General features: G+C 32.7%; 1 protein-coding gene across 3 annotated transcripts in view; it reads right to left on the minus strand.

Annotated features, from left to right (window-relative positions):
* The window catches only part of VPS13A (vacuolar protein sorting 13 homolog A), a 159541-nt gene that overhangs the window by 96629 nt on the left and 38206 nt on the right, over nucleotides 1–24706 (minus strand). For all 3 annotated transcript variants that reach the window (XM_081152259.1, XM_081152260.1, XM_081152261.1), the window contains exons 13-23: nucleotides 23413–23584; nucleotides 21770–21832; nucleotides 21154–21286; nucleotides 20224–20318; nucleotides 19654–19796; nucleotides 13592–13781; nucleotides 13388–13502; nucleotides 11688–11824; nucleotides 9533–9665; nucleotides 7652–7769; nucleotides 5293–5431 (exon numbers count right to left, since the gene is read on the minus strand). In XM_081152259.1, the coding sequence (XP_081008385.1) occupies nucleotides 5293–5431; nucleotides 7652–7769; nucleotides 9533–9665; nucleotides 11688–11824; nucleotides 13388–13502; nucleotides 13592–13781; nucleotides 19654–19796; nucleotides 20224–20318; nucleotides 21154–21286; nucleotides 21770–21832; nucleotides 23413–23584 (1438 nt within the window). The remainder of the gene's footprint in view (nucleotides 1–5292; nucleotides 5432–7651; nucleotides 7770–9532; nucleotides 9666–11687; nucleotides 11825–13387; nucleotides 13503–13591; nucleotides 13782–19653; nucleotides 19797–20223; nucleotides 20319–21153; nucleotides 21287–21769; nucleotides 21833–23412; nucleotides 23585–24706) is intronic.

The following is a 24706-nucleotide window of genomic DNA, read 5'->3' on the forward strand; positions in this document are numbered from 1 at the left end:
AAAAGAAAGAAACCCCTGAATCTTGCACCCAGGCCAAGAAACAAAGCGGCACCATGCCTTACCTAGAAGCACCTTGTGTTTCCTCCTTGATCACATTCCCTACCACTAATCATGATCTTGCTTTCACTTAGTTGTTTTTTTTATACCTATGAATCATTCTCTAAATAATGCATTTTACCTCTGCAACTTTCTATACTATAGAAAAAGAAATTACTGCATATATTTTCCGGTGACATTATTCCACAAAATAATCTTTAAATTTTATCGATACTGATAGTTTACTCATTCTTACTGCTATACTGTATTCCATTACTGAATAAAACACTACTTCTTTGTCCAGTACACTGTTGATAAATACCTGGATTGTTCACCTATTTTTGCTTTTACTCACTGTGGCACTATAAGCATCCTTGAACCTTGCCCCAGGTGCTCATATGCAATACTTTCCATGGTGTATATAACCAAGAGTGGAAATGCACATGTGCACCTTACTAAGTACTAACAAACCTTTTCACAAGTGATTGCCACAGATTACACTAACCTCAGCAGATTAGAATTTGTATGGCTCCAAAGCATCACAAATGCTTAATGTTTTCAGACATTTTAAATTTTGCCAGTGTCACTGCCAATTTCATCCTAGTTTTAATTAGTTTCACAAATGTGTAGTAGTTACACATACTATAGGTTCATGGGTTATTTGTGTTTGTTCTTTGAATTATGTTCATTTTTGTAAAATGAACCTAAATATAATTAAAATATAACCTACTACATAGGAGTATATAACTGTATAAAAGTATATAACTGTATACTCCTATGTATATTCCTATGTATACTCCTAAGTATAAAGTTCAATAATTTTTCAAAAAGTAAACATTCTCATGTACCCAAATTCCAGATCCTGGAAGAGAACACTGCCAGAAATTCAGAAACCTCCCTTATGATCTTCAGAATCATTATGCATACTCCCAAAAGGTAATGACCACGCTGCCCTAATTTTAATTTTTAACATACTAACATTTTTTACATCTAAAGCCATAAAAGAATAGTTTCGTTATGCATTTTCCTGCTGAGTAATACATATCTAATTTCTTATTTGGATGTCGACTTCCTTATATATATTAGATAAGTCTTTTAAGTTATATTTGTTGCAAATATTTTCCCTAATTGATCAGCTTGCTGTTTCATTTTTAAGTGTCTTTCAAAAATAAGAAAATTTTAATTTTCATGAAATATAATTTATTTTTCTTCTATACTTGCATTTTTTATAACCCAAGATATCTTTACTTACCACAAGGACTCAAAGATTTTCTGTCTTTTGTTAAAGAGTCTTTACACCGTTGGGCATTTACATTTAGGTCTATGTTTCATTTCAAGTTAAATTCCCTTTATGGTTTAAGGTAAGTGTTGATATTTATTTCCACATAATAATCTAGTTATTTCAGAACCATTTGTTGTAAGGACTATTCTTCCCCCACTTAGTTGGATTGACAACTTTGTAAGAAATCAAATATATGTTAACCATATATTACATTGTAGATTTGTTTCTGGACTCTATTTTACTTTATTGACTTATATGTCTATTCTTATGCCACTACAGCATTTTCTTGAATAAAGTACCTATAAAATAAACCTTGAAATCAAGTACTAGATATCCTCCAACATTATTCTCATCCAAAATTATTTTGGCTAATATGTATCCTTTGCATTACCATATGTACTTTATAATAAGCTTGTTCCTTTCCAGGAGAAAAGTCTTTTGGTATGTGGACAGTAAGAAACCTACAAAGTTTTGATGAGAACTGCCATCTTAATCAAACCAGCCTTCCAACCTGGATTATGTAAATCATTCTACTTATTTAAGTCTTCTTTAATTTTTTTCAGAAATGTTTTGCAGTTTTATATATATAGGATTTGTACCTCTTTTGTTATTTTTCTCCTATGTATTTAACCCTTTTAATGCTACTATAAATGGAATTTTTTCTTAATATCATTTTTAGAAAAAACTAATTATTTACATTGATAATGTATCCTGAAATCTTGCTAAACTTGCTTACTTTTCTAGCGGTGCTTCTCCCCATTCCTTAGAACTTCCTGCATAAATGATCATGTAATCTGCAAATACAGTTTTACTTTTCTGTTGCCACCCTGTCTTTATTCTTCTTGACTACGGCAAGGCGAGAACTACAGTTCAGTACAAGTCTAAATAGAAGCGGAGAGAAAAGGTATTCTTGCACTATTCTTGATCTTACAAGGAAAGCATTTAGTGTGTTTCAAATTAAGAATGATATCAGCTATAGGCTTTTTTCCTAGATGTCCTTTACCAAGTTGAGGAAGCTACTCTTTATTCCCAGTTAACAGTTTTTATCATGAATGGCTGCTGGACTTCGTCAGCGCTGTCTCCTCTTCTAATGAGATGATTATATGCTTTTTCTCCTTTACTCCACTAATGTGGTTTATTACAGACTGGTGAACCTTTTTTGCTTCTTAAGAGTAAATGCATTTGGTCATAGAGTATTATACTTTTTACACATCATACTATTTGGCTGTACTATTTGTTAAGGACTTTTACATCTGTGTTAATGAACACAGTGGTCTGTAGTTTCCTTTTCTCACAATTCCTTTGTTGGGTTACAATAGAATAATGCATGCAGAGAAATAGGAGAGTATGGCCCATGCACAGAAAAGAGAGAAAAAAAAAAAGCAGGAACAGTACAAGAGAAAGCACAGGTACTGAATTTAACTGCAAAAACGTTAAGCTGTCTTAAATTCTCTCAGAGAACTAGAAAGAACTGTGAAGAGCTGAAGAAAAAGAAAATAATGAGGTCACAACAAGTAGACAATATCAAGATAGAAATTATAAAAAGAAAGAAAAAATTCTAGACTTAAAAAATATAATAACTAAAAAAAAAAATCATTAGAGAATTTCAATAAGAGATTTAAGCTAGCAGAAGAATCAGTGAAAATTAAGATAGCTCAATCAAAATTGACAAGAAAAAGAAATAAAGAAAAGTGAACAAAACCTAAGGGACTGGTGGGACACCACTGAGGGAGTCAATACATGCATTATGAAAATCCTAGCAGAAGAACAGAAAGGAAAAGGGGCAGAAAAAAAAAAATCTCAAAAAATAACAGCCAAAAATGTCCCCAAATCTGATAAAACATATGAATCTAAAAAAACCAACAAGTTCACTAAAATCAAAGTAACATACACTCAAATAGACCCATATCAAAATATAATTAGTTAAACACACTCAAAGAAAGAAGAAGCCACTCTCCACATACTAGGTATCCTCATTAAATTAACAACCCATTTCTCATCAGAAGCCATGAAAGACAAAAAGTAATAGAATGACAATGAAAGGGCTTTCTGACCATGTGATAGGCAAAGATTTCAGTTGAGATAAAAAGTTTTCATCCATTAAAAAAAAATACTGTAGGGGAAAACAAAAGGTACGTCTGTAATATTATCAACAATAAAGATAGATTTTTAAAAATATGGTATAAATTAAATTTCATCAAAATTTAAAACTCCTGCTCTTAAAAAGAGACTGTTAAAAAAATAGCCTCAGGCCAGGCAAGGGTGGCTCAGTGGTTGAACATCTACCCATGAACCAGGAGGTTACAGTTTGATTCTGGATCAGGGCACATGGCCAGGTTGCAGGCTTGATCCCCAGTAGGGGGTGTGCAGGTGGCAGCCCATTGATGATTCTTTCTCATCACTGATGTTTCTAACTCTGTCTCCCTCTCCCTTCCTCTCTGAAATCAGTAAAAACATTAAAAAAAAAGAAAAGAAAAAAAAGCTCAGCAACAGACTGAAAAAATGTTACAAAACACTAAAGTGTTCAGGGTAATGGTACATTACCCAGAAACTTACTCTCAAATAGTTTGAGGAAAAAACATCTTTACACTATTTTTACAACACTTTTATAAGTTTGAAATTATTTCAAAAGAAAAAGGTTAAACATTAAAAAATCAACTTTTTTAAAAAGAGAAAAATGGGAATGGATATTTTCTTTGTGACAGTCACTTGTAAGAAGGGGAAAGGCACATAATAATACAAAACCCAGAAATCATGAAGGAAAATCTAATAACTGACTACGTAAAAAAATAAAAAGTTTGGTATGGCAAAAATTAATGTATCCAAATAAAAACAAATAAATACATTTTTTTTAAATGCTTATAAATGAAAAATAGCAATAACTTCCTTAACTGGAAAATCATAACCCAACAAAAGACATAAACAGCTGTTTTTAAATATATAAATTCAAATATCCAATAAACTTATGAAAATAGGTTCCATCTTAGTCATAAAGAAATGCAAATCAAAACCACAAGATAACATTTTTTTCATTTAATAGATAAAATCTTAACATTTGTTAATACTCAAGATTAATGAGAACAGAGAAACACTCATTTTACTATATAGGTGGGATTATAAATTAGTAGTTAATTTCTAAAAGAAATTTGACAAAGTTCATTAAATTATAAAATTTACAGTTTTTTACTCAACAATTCTACTTCTAGGAATTTATCTAATGGTTAAAAATATACCCAAATACATGCAGAAGTTCAAAGCCATATTTTTATAACTATAAACACTCATAACAATATGAATGCCCATCAAAAGGGGATTATGTTAGTTCAAGGATGGTATACTCACATAATTCAATACTACAGGGTGAAGCAAAAGAGGTTTGTATGGAAACTAATACAATAATAAACTCTGTGTTTAGCACTAATACAATAATAAACTCTGTGTTTAGCGTACTCACAACTGTAAAACTACTTCTGCCCCACCCTGTATATCACCATAAAAAAGAATAAGGTAGATCTGTGCTAACATGAAAATATCTCTAAGGTGTGCAACACAGATAATAATGGCTAAAGAATACAGATTCAGAACGTAAGTATAACCTCACTATGTAAATTTTAAGAACACAAGAATATATATAATGTACATACACAGGCACACAGGAGCATATGTTTGTATGTGTGTATACTAGCATATGCCATAAACATATCAGAAAACTAGAGATGCAGTGGTTAATAGTGTTATCATCTAGAAGAAAAATTAAAGGCTGGAAAAGTGAAGAAAGGTAAACTTATCATTTTACACTTTTCTTTACTATATGCACCTTTTACTACTTCATTATTTGGTCTTTTAAAATGTAATTTTTAAAGGTCTATTCAAAATGAATTAAATGTTCTTACCCAAAATCTCTGTGGTTGTTAAAATACTATCTGTGAATTATTTTCAATTTTTGCTTTTATTAATTTTATAAATAACATTACCTGAAATGGTTTGACGGGGGCATGAATTTCAGTTGCAGGTGTGGGTTTTGGGATGCTTTCAATCAATTCCAAAATCCCTTGCAGTTTTTTATCTGAGATTCGCAAAGAAATCAGTGGTAACTTTCCAAAAATCTTGAATCTGTTTCAAAAAAAGAGGAACCATTATAAAGCAATTTTCACTCTAACTTAAGTGCATTTATTAAAAAGAGGACTGTTCCCCTTAAGTTATCTAAAAATAATCAAATGTGATTTTAGCACTAAAAATTACCCATAGTCCATGGATAAATTATCCCATAATCTCCACTCAAAGTTACATCTGACCTTACAGATCAGTCTCATTAGATATAATAATCTCATTACTTTTCAGAGGCATATTTTCTAATGTTATTGTGTTTATTCTCTCTCTGCTATTTGCCAAGGACAGTTAACAATTACTATTTATCAAGTGTTAATTACATGATAGGCATTAAGGAAAGCACTTGATACGCATTATGTTAAATAGTCCTCACAACCTAAGAGGCAGACAACTTATTTCTGTTCCCTGTTTCTTATAAGTTCCCATATTTACATAGTTCCTATCAGGAAACTAAGGCTTTAGCAAGTTCAAATAACTTGTCCAAAAGATTATACATCTAATACCTTGTTTAAAAATCTGATCTAACTAAAAAGGAAAAAAAATCACATGATCATATAAATAGGTGTATATGACAAAATCCAACATACATTCATAATAAAAATTAAAGAAAGAATTCTCAGTAAACTAGAATACAGGAGAACTTCCTCAACTTGAAAAATCTACAGCTTAATAGGGAAGAAACTCAAAGTTTTCCAACTAAGATTAGATACAAAGCAAAGATATCCCTCTCACCGCTCCTTTTCAAGATGGTACTGAAAGTCCCAGCCAATACAATAAGGCAAGAAAGGAAATAACTGTCATACAGATTGGAAAAGAAAACATAAAACTGTCTTTGTTTGCTGATGAAATGATGGTCAATGTAGGAAACTCAGATAATAAAACAAAACAAAACAAAACCACCTCCTGGAACTAATAAGCCAGTATTGTAAGGTTGCAGGATACAAAGTTAATATACAATAGTCAATCCCTTTCCTGTATACCAACAACAGAAAAGTGGAATTTAAAATTAAAAACACAATACTATTTATTAGCACCCCCTAAAAGAAATACTTAGGTATAAATTCAACAAAATATACACAAGATCTGCATGAGAAAAACTGCAAAACTCTGAAGAATGAAATTTAAAATCTACATAGACATATTCCATTTTCATGAATAGGAAGATTCAATATTGTCGAAATGTCAGTTCTTCCCAAACTGATCTACAGATTCAACGCAAACACAAACAAAATCCCAGCAACTTATTTAATGAATATTAACAAAATAATTCAAATTTTATACAAAGAGGCAAAAGACCGTAATAGCCAACACAATATTAGAGAAGAACAAAGTTGGAGGATAGACACTCCATGACTTCAAGACTTACCATAGAGCTACAGTAAGAAAGACACTGATACTGGTGAAAGAATAAACAAATAGATCAATCAGCCAGAATAAAGAGTCCAGGAATAGACCTCCATAAATACAGTCAACCGATCTTGGACAAAGGAACAAAGGCAATACAATGGAGCAAAGACATTCTCTTCAACAAATGGTGCTGGAACACCTGGACATCTATATGGAAGAAAAATGAATCTAGACAGCACCTTAACCCTTCAAAAAAATTCAAAATGGATCACAGATCTAAATGTAAAATGCAAAACTACAGAACTCCAAAAGGTAAATTCAAGAAAACCTAGATGACCTTAGGTATGGCCATGACTTTTTTAGATATAAAGGCACAATTCATCAAAAAAAAAATTTGATAAACTGGAGATCATTAAAATTAAAATGTCCTCTCTACAAAAGACAATGTTAAGAGAATTAGAAGACAAGCCACAGATGGGGAGAAAATATTTGAAAAAGACACATCTCATAAAGAATTGTTATCCAAAAATATACAAAGAACTCTTAAAACTCAGTAAGACAAACAATCCAATTGAGAAATGGGATAAAAATCCAAACAGATACCTCATCAAAAAAGATACCAAATAATGGCAATGGTCTGGAACATCAGGAACTCTCATTCAGTTTAAGAAAATGACAAGTACTAGAGATAGATAGTGGTGACAGTTGCATAACAATATGAGTTACTTAATGCCAATGAATTATAACAGGTAAACATGGTAAATTTCATGTTATGTATGTTTTGCCACACACAGAAAGCATCAATGAAATATGGTATTTCCTTAGCTACAGAATTACTGAGAAAGTCAATTATCACTTGAAACAGACGATACATACTTAGGCATCCTTATATCCATGAAAACCAAGGCCTTAGAGAATTCCATACTGAAGTGCAAAGGTATCAAAATATGCTGTGTAGATACACTGAGTTTTCGTGCTTCTTTCCAATTATCACCTAATTACAGAAAACAGTAGGTTTAACACATGTATAATTTGAAAGACACTAAACCTAAAATTATTTTTAATACTTCATAAGCACACACTGCATGATACAGGGAAATCTTCCCACATCTAGATAATCTTTAATACCACATGCTCAGGTACACACAATTGGCAGGTAAATTATTTTCACAAGCATCTCAATATATGAAATATAAGTTGATGGGCTTCAAAAACTAATGACCAAGATGTATCAAACATACCAAAATATAGTAATTTATTTCCTGAAAAAAAATTATGAATTTTCTATAAACAATTTACATGTGCCACCCACTATACTTCTGGGCTCCTCCTACAGAAACTGGAATATGATAAAGACAAAAACAATTTAATTGGCCTAAAGCAAATATAGTTAAAGAAATAAAATTAAAATACCCTATATAAACTAACATTTTTAATAACCAGTACTTGGGGTCCTCCACTGCTTCTCCTTTCAATAACTAGTTAGCGCAGTTAATGTATGTAATTTGACCATATACATACATAGAGATCTCTAAAACAGTCACTAATCCACCTGTGTTGAATTATCTGAATGTTCACTAACACTCCAGGGATTCAAAAGCAATATGACACAGGGGAAAGAGGGCTCCGGTACTTAGGGCTCTCTCACTATCCATTAGTGGCTCCTGACAAGTGAATTTCTGACTGTTGACTAGATCTGGATCAGAGATTCCCGATTAGTACAACAAAATATATGGGGTCAAGTTATGCCTAAGACAAGGATCCCCCTCCACCTCTGCATGGCTATTTATGGACGGGGCTGTCAGGGCCCCTATCTAGGCTGGTTGTATCTGCCCTTGAGCAGTCTCTTCTGGTGATCGTACTGTGTAATACAAATATTTCAAAAATGTGTCAAGGTTTACCAACCGTGTCCAAATGTTAAACAACACTGGTCTAGATCAGGATTTGTCAATCTCAGCACTACTGGCATCTGGGCAAAGTCGGTCTTTGTTGACATTCTATATTTTATGCTTAGTAGCATCCCTGACCTCCATTCACTAAATACTAGTGGTGCCCCCACTGTCCATGTGTTACAATCAAAAATCTCTCCAGACATTGACAATGTCTCTTGTGAGGTAAAACTGCTCCCAGTTGACATATTGCTCTTATCTACTATATACTTCTAATTAAAAAAATATGAAAGTTGCCCGGCTGGGCGTGGCTCAGCAGCTGAGCATCGACCTAGGACCCAGCTGATCAGGGTTCGATTCCCGGTCAGGGCACATGCCCGGGTTGCGGGCTCCATCCCCAGTCGGGGGCATGCAGGAGGCAGCTGATCAATGACTCTCTCATCATTGGTGTTTCTATCTCTCTCTCCCTCTCCCTTCCTCTCTCTGAAATCAATAAAAGATATATTTAAAAAATATATATATATATTATATATATATATATATAATATATATATATATGAAAGTTCTGCCTATCTTGTGTCTAAGTGGTTGAGCACCAACCAATGAACCCGGAGGTCAGGATTTAATTCCCGGTCAGGGCACATGCCCAGGATGCAGGCTCAATCCCCAGTAGGGGGCATGCAGGAGGCAGCCAATCTATGATTCTCATCATTGATGGTTCTATCTCTCTCACATTCTCTCTCTGAAGTCAAATATTAAAAAAAGAAAGTTCTAACATATTTTAAATGAAGGTTTTCAGAGAAACTGTCTAAAAACCTAATGAATCACTTCAGCAAAATGAACAATAAATAATGCACTGTATACTTACCAACACTGCTGTAAAGCAGCTGTATGCTTGTAAGGTGAATATCAAAGGAATCATAAGCTCTATGCATTATCTCTTCAAGTCTGGCTTCACCTTGTTTCATATCTGTTAATTCTGTACGACTTTTACTTGTCACCTTGAAGTTAATTTTAATAGTTTAGACTATGTAAAATACTTCAAAATGAAAAGCTAAGGTTTTTATCTTTCAGAATATCACATAAAAAGTTAATAGGAGAGTATAAACTCACAAGCTGACATAATGCTATTAGAAATGTCTTTAGCTCTGGTCGGTGTTCTCAGTGGTTAGAGCGTTGGTCTACCCACACCTAAGGCTCGAGTTCAATTCCCGGTCAAGGGAATGAAGCCTGGATCGCAGGTATGATCCCCTGCCCCAGTCAGGATGAGCACTGGAGACAACCAATCGGTGTGTCATCTCTCTCACATCGATGTTTCTTTCCTTTTCTCTCTCTATCCCTCCCTGCTACCTCTCTTCTACTCTCTAAAAATCAATGGAAAAAAAATCCTCAGGTGAAGATTAACAAACAAAAAAGAGAAATGTCTTTATCCATGACATGTATAATGAGAAGGTTAAATATAAGGTGTGAATTTTTATATATTAAGTTATATTTCCTAATTATTTATATTAAAAGAATGGAACAAAGCCAATAAGAATGCTACATCTAAATTATTTAAAAATCTGATAAGAAGTCTTATTAAAAATGAGACAAATACAGCTTATAAAACATTTTTTTGACATGATGACAGGTATTTAGATAGTTTTATAATAAGAACTAAAAGTCCAGGATTAAATATTAGGATAGCTGAATTTTAGTCCCAACTCTGTCATTTATGTGACCCTAAGCAAGTTATATTTGTATTTCCCCTTTATTGATGTACTTTGCACACGACTTCTGTTCACTTAAATATCATGGAGATCACTCCACAGCAGTATATAAAGATCTTATTTACTCATATGTACATGTGTATAGATTTTTAACATATCCCCTCTAGTTTATGTAGCTCAAGTGTACACAATCAAAACTGATTCTCTCTCTTTGAAAGGTAATGAATTTTAAGCAAAAGATTAAGCAAACTAAGATCACAAAACTAGATTGGTACCTTACTCCTGACACGTTATACTCTTTCCACTATATCAGACTGCCTTGAACCAATTCCATAACCAAATTAAAATATGAATAATTAACTCTATAAATATTATAACTGTAAATCCAGCAGCTGTCTTTATAATTACCAACTGAAGAGTAAAACATAGAACAAAGGGGAATGCCAATGTCAAGGAAAGGCACATATTTATTAGGTAGCCAGAAAGAGCATTCAAATATTATCCATCCCTCTTGGGTCTTTAAACTGTTATTATAGCTACTCCTCTACATTTAATGATATACAACAATGCTATCCAATAGAACTGGCTACAATGATAAACTTGTTCTCCATCTGTGCTGTCTGATACAGTAGCCACTAGCCACTTGTGACTATTAAACATTTGAATGTGGCTAATGTGACTAAGGAAATGAATTTTTACCTTACTTTATTTTAATCAACTTAATCAACTGTACATAGTCAGTGGGTGACATGTGAACAGTGCAGATATGGAAATACAAAAGAATTATTCTCTACTCAAAACTAAGGAAGAAAAATGTACATAACTGGATAGAATTATGTAAATTAGACAAATGCAAAATGACCATCTCTTAATTTAGGATTATTTAACAGAAATATTAAAACATGAGTATCTAAAGTTATATACACAAAAAAATTTCAGAAGGACGAAGATGGATTTGATTACTTCCAGAACTCCCTCACATTCTATATATTGTAATTAATTCAGGAATAATCTTAAATTGAAAATAAAATAAACTCCTTAAGCATTACTCTCAAATTTTACATATAAATGTTAAATCTTAGGTTTACCCCTGACCTGCAAAGTTCAATTGTTCATTTTGCTACTAGAAATGTAGGAAAACTACCTAATTAAATGAAACTTCACTTTATTCACCAGAAAAGACTTCTCAAATCCTAGTATTTACCGTAGGTCTACAAAACTAATATACCAAATCAAACTGTCTAAAAAACAAAATACATTTTAAACAAAAATATACCCTAAATGCTATGTTTCAAGATAAATATTAGTATATACCTGTAAATGACCAAGATCCAAAAGAAGCAGATTTGATGTGGGGCTAAAAATTCCATCTTGTGGGATAATAACATATGAAGCTTTCAAATTAATTCTGAGATCAAGAACTTTCTGTGTTTCAATAATATACAGTAGACCTGCAGAAAATTTAAATCTTCACAATAAATTTTTTCACAAAATACCCAAATAGAGAATTATTAAATGTATGAATTGGTAGCACAATCTTAAAGTAATGTGAAATTAGAATTCATTTTAAAATGACCTTGAGCAAATTATTTTCAATATCAAGTAAAAATATTTGTTAGTCAATGTGTACACTCCTAATTAAATATAACTGAATACAAAATTAGAATAATTCCTCAAATAAATGTTTTTAACCCATAAAATCAATGTAGGTAAAACTCAGGAGATAACAGATCTAAAAAAATTAAGTTTTATGAAACATTTATTCTTAACTCCTATATTAGAATCTGTATAATTCTTTCCAAATCATGAACTTAATACAGCTACATCTACCATACTGAACAATGATTTTTTGATCCTTATGATATTACTGAAACAAGGAAAATTCCTTGATTATTAAATCATCTTCAATAAAACCATATGTAAAGGAGAAAAGGCAACAAACCAGAGTTCTCCATTCCTCAGGTATTTCATTCACTTAAGGTGTTTTATTCTAATAAATTTAATCCCTTCACTTTCATGTGATTTATATACCAAATTAATCTATTTTATTATCTCAAATCTATTTTTGGCTTTTAAGTCTAAAATTATTATCAAATATCAAGTTATAATGACTCCATGAGATGGGAACTACTCTTAGCGATGAAACTCTGTAAGCAGCCACTGAATCAGTTTGAATGAATAAACGGTGTTAATTTATAAAGTTTAGGGCATCTGATATTCAAACAGAAAGGTACCTTAGTTCACAAAAGACAACAACAAAACCCATACAAGAACTATCATGAGGACCAGATTTTTTAATGTGAATTGTGAGAAAATAAAAATGACAATAACAAACTAATATGTAAAATTCTGAATAGCTAAATTGAAAAAATTTAAATGATGTAGTTTACTTAATGTGAATAATCTCATACTGCAGTCAAAAGCATGTGCAGTAGCCCTAGCTGGGTCGCTCAATGGTTAGAGAGCCGGCCCTCGGACTGAAGGGTCCCTGGTTCCATGTGTCTCTCTCACATTCATGTTTCTTTCTCTCTCTCCCTTCCACTCTCTCTGCAAAGCAATGGAAAAAATGTCCTCGGGTGAGGATGAAAACGAAAAAATTAGCAGCATGTGCAGTTCATCAATCATTTAGAGTTCAGAACAGGGAGAAGTTAGGAAACATCACAAGAGAGCTGAATCGCAAAAGAGCAGTAATTAAACCAAAAAGACAACTGCAAGAGACCCTATGATTTTATAAAAGAATTCAAAGACCAGTTTCTGTCATAAGCAGAATTTCAAAAATCCTAACAAAATTTTGTAATTAACTTGAATGTGGTTAATAGGTTTCACCTAAGTGTAAGAAATAATTATTGTTACATCTGAATTTAAATATAAAAGTACAAAATTAGTTTCAATTAAATTGTATCTAGTCTAGATAGAAATTTAAGCAATACATTACTAAAATCATCTTTAAATGCCTAAAAGTTTAGTATAGAATTCAGTATTTAATTGACCAAAATTAATACTGGCATTTTTACCTGTTGCTGTTTTATCACGAAATTCTTCAAGTTTTGTCAAAGTTGCTGAAGTGAGCTGTGCTAGATTTACCTCTTTTGGAGGTCTGAAGAATTCCACTATACTATTCACTGTTCTCTGGTAAAACAAGTATCATTAAAATTAGGCACAAAATCAAACCAAATTGAAATATTTAGTTAAAATTTAGAAATTTAAAAAATGCTTACTGCATCATATATCATTTCTAAAGGTTCAGCTTCTATGATACACCTCTGAGCAACAGTTTCATCTAATGGATTTGTCTCAAATGTAATCTGGAAAAGTGATGTAGCATTATCCAATGAAGACAAGAGGCGGGGTTTTGTTGAATTGTCTGGTAGGCCAGTAACATGAAACGAATCAATTATGGTTTCAAATCTGCATGAAAAAAGAAGAAATAAATATTAGCAATCGATATAATTTTAGAGTATTTTTCAAATTGAAAATAAAAAATTAATGAAAACAATTTCACTTTGCATTTCCTACTACTCCAGTCCACTCACATCAAAGAAAATATACAACTATTAGATCTGACTTGAAATAGATTAATTCACTAAAAATCCTATTCACATGTTGATTTCCATATTAAAAAAATCTATGAAGTGTTAGGGGTTTCTGGTTCCCCAAGAAAGGAATTTGGCTAACAACAAGTAAAAAGCTGAACTGAAAACTCAGCAACTGTTCTTGGATATGTAAAAGAGGGCAGCAGGACACAGAGCGAACCGCTGCCCACAAGATTGGGAAGACAGACACGTGAATACAGGGAGTCACAGCTTACCAGAGGAGAGAACTGGGAAAGGAAAAATACTGTGCACACCAGTGCCAAGGTTGGAAAACCTGAACTGCAGTTGATGAATTGCTGGAGACTCAGTATGGAGAACTCAAAGAATTAAAAAACTCTAGGTGGAACCAGTCACAGGGAGCCTCCAAAGTATTTTGAGACGTATTTCCAGAAATTTGACCAGGTTCCCACAGTAAATATTGCAGAAAAAAAATCTCTTCATGCTTCAGGTAAGGGGGAAGGAAAAAGAAGTCACTTAAAAATATGCCAGAGTACTAGGTCCTTAACAAGGACTGCCCTCTACAGAAACTAGTTAATCAGAGCCTAACCTAATGGGGTATTATCAGAGCCAAAATGACCTAGAGCAGGGGTGGGAAACATCTAGCCTTCAGGCTGTGTATGGCCCATGAAATCATTTGGTCTGGTCCTGCCAAGGCACCCACAGGCGGGACTCAAAAGTCAATAAATCTAGGAGCTTTTTTCATAGCTAATTTTTAAGGTGCTAATTTTGGATGGCCCGAAAATGATGTTATAAATATCCAAATGGCCCTTGGCAGAAAAAGTTTCCCCACCCCTGACTAGAGAAAGGAAAAGATGCTTTACATCATATATCATTCAGGGGAATACTAATTAAAACAATGAAATACCACTGCACACCTATTAGAATGGCCAAAATCTGGAATACTGACCAACACCAAATAACAGCAAGGATGTGGAACAACAGAAACTCTCATACACTGCTACTAGTATGCAAAACAGTAGTTACTCTGGAAAACAGCAGGGCAGTTTCTTACAAAACTGAATACACTCTTACCGTATAATCCAGCAATCATGCTCCTTAGTGTTTACCCAAAGAAGCTGAAAACTTGTCTATACAAAAACCTGCACATGGATGTTTATAGCAGCTTTCTTTATAATTGACAAAACTTGGCAGCAACTAAGCTATCTTTCCTTCAGTGGGTGAATGAATAAACTAGTACATCAAGACAATGGAATGTTAGTAAGTGCTAAAAGAAAATGAGCTGTCAAGACATGAAAAGACATAGAGAAAGCTTAAGTGCATATTACAGTTAAAGAAGCCAATCAGAGAAGGCTACGTACTGTAGGATTCCAACAATGAGATTCCAGAAAAGGCAAAACCATGGACACAGTTAAGATCATTGGTTGGGGGTGGGGGAATGAATAGGCAGAAAAGAGGATTTTGGGGGGGGCGAAGGAGGGCATTTTATTTTATTTTATTTATTTTTTAAATATATCTTTATTGTTGAAAGTATTACAGATGTCCCCTTTTTCCCTCCATTGATGCCCTCCATCCTGTATCTGCCCCACCCCCAGGTCTTCCCCATATTACTGTCTGTGTCCATGGGTTATGCATTTATGAATATGAGTTCTTTGACTAATCTCTCCCCACCCACTCTCCCACCCACCCCCACCTTCCCTCCGAGGTTCCTCAGTAGAACAGAGGATTTTCAGAGCAATGAAAATACTCTGTATGAAACCATAAGAATGAATAGATACTATATGTTTGTCCAAACCCATGAAATGTACAATACCAAGAGCAAATCACAATGTAAACTATGGACTTTGGGTGATCATGATATGTGAAAGAGATTCAACCTTGGTTTAAAAAAAAAAGGTAACAAACTGTGAGAGATACTGATAATGGGGGAAACTATGCGTGTGTATACAGGAGGAGCTACATGGGAAATGTATACACCTCCCTCCCAATTTTATTGTAAACCTAAAACTGCTCTAAAAAAATAGTCCTAAAAAAAGTTGCCTGGCCGGGTGTGGCTCAGCGGTTGAGCGTCGACCTAGGATCCAGGCGATTGGGGTTCGATTCCCAATCAGGGCACATGCCCAGGTTGCGGGCTTGATCCCCAGTCAGAGGCCTGCAGGAGGCAGCCGATCAATGACTCTCTCATCATTGATATTTCTCTCTCTCTCTCTCCCTCTCCTTTCCTCTCTCTGAAATCAATAAAGATATATATTTTTTAAAAAGTTAATGGAGTATTGTCATTTAAAATGGCAGAGTAAGGTGCTCAAAGAATCACTCTCTCCATTGAAACAATCATTAAGCTAGCAAAAACTGTCAGAATCAACTCTTTTGCAAGTCTGAAATTTAATCAAAAGCTTAAAGTAACCAGGAAAACGCTAAATCAAGAAAAAGATGATTTTCAGAAAGAAAGCACTTTGACATTTTTGTTTAAATGCCTATGAACCTATTCCCCACCAGAGCAGTGACTGGGGGCAATGGACAGTATTCTGGGCCTGGCCTGCTGAAGCCAAAAGACCAATACAGGCTACTATGGTCCAAATGTTTGTGTCCCTCCAAATTCATTTGTGAAGTCCTAATGCCCAATGTGATCATACTGGGGATTTGGAAGGTAATATGATCATGAGGGCAGAGTTCCTCATGACTGGAATTAATGGTCTTATAAAACAGACTCTAGAGAGATCCTTGGCCCCTTCCACCATGTGGGAACACAGCAAGAAGTCAGTGGTCTAAAATCTGGAAGAGGGCTCTCACTAGAAATCGAAAAGGCTGGCACCCTGATCTTGCTTCCAAGCTTTAAGAACTGTGAGAAATAAATTTCTGTTGTTTATAATACTAGTCTGTGATCTCCATGCAAGCAGGAGGCGAAGGCTAAAGCAAAGATATAGGTAGCCTGACAAAGCACTGAAGAAGTGCCAGAGCTCACAGCCAAGTGCAAAGACAGAAAGTATTTCTTTGCTTTGTTTTGGATCCAGAAATTTAAGGAAATATCTGTCAGTTCACCGGCTAACCACTGAAAGAATGAAATAGAGTCATCAGTGACCTCACAGGACCAAAAATACTCTTTTCAAAAATAGTTTGGAAAATTTACTGTATTAGTTTGCTAAGTCTGTAACAACAAATTATCACAAACTGGATGGCTTAAAACAAGAATTTATTCTTTTATCGATCTGGAGGCCAGAATTCTGAAATCAAGCTGTCAGCAAATTATTTCCTTCTGGAGGCTCTGAGGAACATCATGTTCCAAGTTTTTCTCCAAGATTCTGATGGCTGCTGACAACCCTCAATATGACTTGGCTTGTATATGCATTATGCAAACCTCTACCTGTCATTTCATGGCATTATTTTCTATGTCTGTCTTCAAATTGCCTTCTCCAGTTTCCCTAATTCCTTCTGCGTTTGTGTTCAAATTTCCTTCTTCTTCTAAGGACACAAGTCATTGAATTAGGGCCTACTCTAATCTAGTATGAACTCACATTAACCTTTTTATATTTGGAAACACCATATCTCAAAATAAGGTTACATTCACACATAGTAGGGGGTTAAAATTTCACATTTCATTTGGAAGAAAACAATTCTACCCACCATAGTCAGTAATCATATGAAAGACTACAGCCCTCAACAGCGAACAGCAACAAATCATTTATCTGATCAGAATCTGATATCTAGAATATATATTCTTACAACTCAATGACAAAAGAATAACCAATTAACAAATTTAACGAAAGAGGTGTAAAACCTGTACTCTGAAAGCTATAAAACATTGCTGAAATTAATGAAGATCCTAAACAAAGGGAAAGACATCCAATATCCATGGATTGGAAGACTTAATATTGTTTAGATGTCATACCCCTCAAAGCAATCTACAGATCCAATCAAATCCAAGCTGGGGTGGGGATTTTTTTGCACAAATGGACAAGGTAATACTAAAATTTACACAGAAATTCAAGAGACTCAGAATAAGTAAAATAATATTGAAATAGAAAAACTAAGCTGGTGAGATCATACTTTCTGATTTCAATTTTACTACAAAGGTATAGTAATCAAGACAGTGTATACTGGCAAAGAGGTTAGTGATATAAATCAATGGGAACAGAATTAAGAGTCCAGAAATAAATCCTTTTGACAAGGAGGTAAACTCATTTTGAGAAGGGTGACAAGGTCATTCAACAGGGAAAGAATGAGCAATTTTCTCAACAAATGGTGTGCTGGGACAACTGAATAATCTCATGCAAAAGAATGAAGTTGGACCCCTATCTCACACCATATGCAAATATTAACTAAAATGGATCATAAACCTAAATATAAGAGGTAAAAGTAAAAATTCTTACAAGAATATACAGGAATACATCTTTATATCTTTGAGTTAGGAAAAGACTTGAGTCTTTAATGCAACAAAATAAATAAATAAAATGGACTTCATCAAAATTGAAAACATTTGTACTTCAAAGGCTACCATTAAAAATGAAAAAAAAACAATGAATGGGAAAAATTAATTGGAAATATTTTATCTGATACAAGGCTTATATAAATAATATATAAAGAACTCTTACAACTCAATAATAAAGACAATCCAATTTAAAAATGGGCAAAAGAATTTAATGGACATGTCTCTAAAAAAATATAGCCACTAAGCAAATGAAAAGAGGCTCAATCAACCTCATTAGCAATCAGGGAAATGTAAATCAAAACCAATGAGATACCAGTTTATACCCATTAAGATGGCTATAATCAAAAGGACAGATTAGTGTTGCCGATGATACAGATAAATTGGAAACCTAATACACTACTGGTAGAAGTGGACAATGGAAAAGTCTGGCAATTTCTCAAAAGGTTAAGCAGTTACCATATGAGACAATTCCACTCCTAGATATACATACAAGATAATTTAAAACTTATTGCCCACACAAAATACTGTCCAAGAATATTCATAGCAGCATTATGCATAATAGCCAATAAGTGAAAACAACCCATTATCAATCATCTGCTAAATGGATAAACAAAATGTGGTGTATCCATATATTAAAATATAAGGCAATAAAAATGAATGAAGCACTAATTGATGCTATACCATGAATGAACTTGAAAATATCATGCTAAGTGAAAGAAGCCAGATAGAAAAGGCCATATATTGTATGATTCTGTACATATTAAATGCCCAAAACAAATTCTTAGAAATAAAGTAAATTAGTTGTTGCCAAACACAAGGGAGGGGGACAATGAGGAGTGACAGCTAATGGGTATTAGGGTTTCTTTCTTAGGCTGTAAAAATGTTCTGGAATTAGCTAGGGGTAATTGAGGCAGAACCTGGTAACATACCAATGTAACTTGATATACTATAAAGTGTCACAAACAAATGAACCATATACTTTAAATGGATGAACTGTATATGTGAATTATATCTCAGTAAAGCTATTTTTAAAAACAAAGGTAAGATACATTTCCAGATAAACACTAAATTGTTAATGCTATTCCTTTTTTGTATAGTATGACTACTGAGATTTCTGTATTATCCTTTAGGGTCCTTCTATGTTTCCTGAGCATGCACAGTTCTCTACTGAATATTATTTTAATAATTATAAAAAATATATATTACTGAAGAAAACTCTAAGTTCCTAAAAATACAAAAGGATACATTAAATCATAGTACTCTTTTTTTTCTTATAGATAAAAGGAAATGAATTAATACTTACTTAATTGCTTGTGCTCCTGGTCTTTGTACAACCCAAGTGCTAAATTCTTCTACTACAATATTTAACAGCTCATGTTTTCGTTGTTCTTCTCTTAGAACAATAGACATACTTTTCAAGTGCATGTAAAACTTCATGGCTTCAAACTAGAATACATTCAGAGGAACAACATTAATTATTTATATATACACATTTACATATATGCATATTTATATATTTACATATATACACTTACATATATACATATACACATGTACATAATTATATATATTTATATATTATACTTATGTATTATATATATATGTATATATACACACACCGACCACTCTTATTCATGTAATTTATTCTTCCCAAAAACCAGAAAATAGCTTAAAAGCAACCCTTTAAGTCTTAAAGAATCACCTCATTACACTACAAAGTATGGAACAATATTTATCCCTACCTTGGTAATTAAAGTAAAAACAATATTTACAGACCCAGAAAAAAAATCACAGACCAAGTCAGTCACATATAATTCCTAAAGGATTCAAAATATCATTCAACTGTGATATATAAGACATGAAAACCTCTTACTGATTTTGGCAAGGTTGGGTCAACTGCTGTTTCACTATAGCCAATTGCTTCATAGAGTAAAGATTTTTCTTCAGGTGTCAAGATTTCTTCAAGACCTACAAATTATAAACAAAATGTTTTATGTTTTTAACTGGTAATAAGAGAAAACTAACCCGTAATTTAGTTATCTTTAATAAATTAAATGTAAATTTTACTTTCATTTTATAATACTTTTAAGAAATTATAATCACAATGTTAGAATGGTATTGGCAATTTTAGAAGGATTACTCTCCAAAAATATAAATTTCTAAGTATATAAATTTAATAATATAAATTTCTAAATATTAGTATTAACCAAGAGCTTACAAAATGGCTGTCTTAGCACTTAATGGCACTGTGCTAGGCAACACACTTAGCACACAAAGTAAATGGTATTAATATAATAATTTCCCCCAATTTAAAAAATGATAAAATTGAAATTCAAAGAACTTAAATAACTTACCAGGGCCACAGTGCTAATAAGTGGTAGATCCAAGTATGTAAACCTAAGACCCTAATACTACAAAGTTTTAATCTTAAGCATTTGGTTAGGAAACAAAAATCTTTCCAAGAATCAACTTCAATAAAAATTTACAATGGTTTATACACTTTTGGAATTTTTATTTATCCATTATTGTGCTATGTGCATTTACTAAATCCCCTGGGCATAAAGCTCTTTTGTAAACACCAGTAAAATAAAATTATTTTATTTAATTTTTACTTGGCATATATTTACAATGTTTTAACAGTAATTTTATTGATAACAAGGATAATGTATCATATGCGTATATACTTACATTGTCTATTTAATTAGAGAGAGAATTTTCTGCAAAATAATTTTCATACCTGATGATTAGCTACATTACCATCCCTGATGATAAACTGTACTACTATGAAATAAAATGAACATACTTCCAGTTCTAACATCTGGCTGCAGTTCATTAGTTTTTGGTTCTGACCAAGTCCATAACCAGCTAAACCATCCTTTATTTTCCTCTGAATCTTTTGTTCCTTCTCTGTATATCTTGTATCCAGCTTTCTTTACCTAAAATATATAAATTTTCAATTAAATGACAAATTATCCTTTATTTAACAATCTAAATAAAAGCCTGACATTTCCAAAACTTGTTTACTTGAGTACATAAATGCAAATATTATACAAACTGACAATAGAAAGAAGTAACTGCAATATTAGCCAAACATAAGAATTTAGGATTACCAGGTAGTTAACCCCACTGTCTTACAAGGACAAGTAATTTTTTTAAAAATCACACTGGCTTTTCATTTTCACATGAACTCTGAGTATAAAACCAATAATTTAGAAAGAATATTTTTCCAGAAGAACCTTATTTAAATGGATGTGGAAAATATTAAATCAAACTTTCTTATAACAAACACAAAAAGGCAAATTTGAACTCCTTTCAGGAAACAGTATATTACAGTACAATACTAATAATATCACAGCACCTGTCAAATCTATATGGAATCTAGATTTGTTTTTACTAACTGAAAGATAATCTGGAATTACCTCAACTTCTGCCTGTTGTCTTGCTATAGTTATATTAAATACATCCAGGGTCCTTTCCAACTCCTAAAAATATAAAGGAAAATGTGTTTACATAAATAACTATATAAGTAACTTTAGTATATATAATCTGTCACAATGCTGCACTAAAGATATGATAGGAAGCAGAAAACATCCATCAACATAATATTCCTGTTAAATTCTGAGAAGCAATGGTTATATATATGTCAGCTCAGAAATTAGTAATGATGAAAACTTTCTGAACAAAGAAATCTTACATGTCATGCATAATAAGAGTTATAACTCTAGAAGATTTACAGATACATATTATAAGATACTATACATGCAGTTTTTAAAATAACTTACTTGGGTTTTAACTATAGCGAAGGGTAAATATAGTGTCATTTTCAACTAAAATTACAATTATAAAACCTACATATTATGTGCACAGTTCGTAAGTCATCATTAAGATACTCCAAGTAGATCTAGATACACTTAAAACTTGTTTTTAAATTTTATACTTTTCAAAGTTGTTACGGCTATTGAAATAAATTGAGACAAGCTAAATCTTTCATCACATCTCTATACATTATGTCCATGATTACTTTTGGGAGTTGCATGTGCAAACCATTTTTTCTCCCAAAGACAAGCAACCATGACCTACTATTATCTAGAAAACAACTTAAGGTTCTAATGTCCAGCAGACCTGGAGGATTTAGGTTAAGATCCAAGCTAAGTATGGAAATCTCCAACCAGCCCAAAAGGTCTCAAAAATTTAAGCATTTATATTAGCCTAGGTCTTCAGAAAGTCTCCTACCTCGATCAAAAGTAAAAATAAAACTCAGTCTTTAGGAGTTCTAATTGGAAACTGGCCTAGATTCAGAACAGTTACATTCATTTCAAGAGATTAACTCCTTTAGTGTACCTAAGCTATGTTTAGTCCATCTGTAAAATACTCCCTTCTTGAATATACCATCATAATGCTGAAAGATAAGATGATTAATATTTAGAGAACTCTCTGGATAAATAATTAAATGTAAAGTTGCCCTTAAAGGCTATAAAAGTCACAGGAATTAAAAGAAAAAGAGCTCTATCTGGGCAGAAAATTCAAGGAAGTTCGTACAAGAGATGGGACTTATACAGAACATGAGGGATGAGTAAAACCGGGCTAGGCAGGGAGATAAGGAACGGCAGGTGGAATACGTGAGTGCAGATCTGGCTATAAGCATAAGCTGTATAGAAGACCAGAAATTTTATTTGATTAATGCACTGCTAGATGGTAACACGGGAAATGCAGCGGTGACATAACGTAAGGCTTCAAAACCAACACAGAATTGGAATCAATGTCGAAAAACATTTTACGCTCTTGAGGTTAAAAACGTCTTAATAATTTAAGGCTTCAAGTTACTATTTGCATAAACACAAATCTGTCCAGACTGAGAATAATCTCAAATTCCAAGAGCTCCCAGGAGAATAACACCAATGCTTATATCACCCAACTGAGTTTAGTCAGAAGTAAGGAAAAAATCTAAGTCAAAGAGAGACAGAATGCTCAATCGATATTAGAACAAATAATTAGAAGTGGTTGTCACTAAAGACTGAGGAGTTATATCGCACAAAATATAAATAATTTTTAATATGCTAACCTCCAAAAAGCTGAGAAGTTCACCAGGTGGCTTCTTGCTTGTTAGTTTTTTTTTATATAGTTCTTTGTATTGCTTCATTTGTTGCCTATGAGTGCAAATATGCTTCCATGACCACATCCGTAAGCGGGGACAAACATTTACTTCAAGAATACCATGTATAGCATAAGCCCACCTAGTTAAAAAAACAAAACAAAAACCCTACACTTAATGCTCTCAAACCAACAGTATGCCATATAATTGATATTGCTTCTACTTTAACATATATATAAAGATGGTATATTATCTAAACACCTGCTTTTTCCCATCATATTTGTTTTTACAATAATTAATATTATCTCTTTCCTAAGTAAAAATAAGCAAAATCCTTGAATTTTGTTATAATAAATATAGGTCTACAGAAAAACTATTAAAGTATTAATTGGCAAACAGCACTTTAGTCCCAGGAATAGTAATTAAAATAGTCAACTGAAAGAGTAATTACAACTTCTAGAAACTCTGCAAGAGCTTAATAACTGGAATAACAAGACTTTTGAATTTCAAAAAGGGATAGTACTTTATATATGACCATAACCTTTTCAGGTTTAATAATATGTTTAATGTGTATAATACAGAAATTTGAAAATTTTAAAAATGACACTGCTAGAAAACTGAAATATAGTTTAATAATTTCAAAAATACAATAAATAAATGTTATTCTAGTATCTCCAGTTGTAAATTCCATTATAAAGAATCCCTTAAGTAATTTCTATTTGTAAACCAAACTATAGTTTGTATCAGCCTTTAAAGAGAGTGTCTTAAAAAAATTATTCTTAAAAAAGTCAAGAAATTCACTTTTATGCCATATTTTTTAAATCTTAAAAAAAGTTTTAACTCAAGCAATCCCACTTATGGGTATTTACCTAAAGAAAATGAAAAGACTAAATAAAAAAGATATATGCACCTCCATGTTCAGTGCCACATTATCTACAATAGCCAAGACATGGAGACAACCTAAGTGTCCAGCAATAGAAGAATGAATAAAAAAAACATGGTAATATATACACAATGGAATATTATTTAGCTATAAAAAAATAAAATCTTGCCACGTATGACAACATGAATGGACCTTGAAGGCATTATGCTAAGTGAAGTAAGTCAGAGAAAGACAAATACTATATGATCTCACTTATACATAGAATCTTTAAAAACAAAAAAACAAAATTGAGCTCATAGATACAGAAAATAGATTGGTGGTTGCCAGAGGCAGGAGTTTGGGGTGGGCAAAATGGGTGAAGGGAATCCAAGTTACAAACTT

The sequence above is a fragment of the Miniopterus schreibersii genome (genome assembly GCF_964146895.1).
Source record: "Miniopterus schreibersii genome assembly, chromosome: 11".
Classification (NCBI taxonomy): domain Eukaryota; kingdom Metazoa; phylum Chordata; class Mammalia; order Chiroptera; family Miniopteridae; genus Miniopterus; species Miniopterus schreibersii.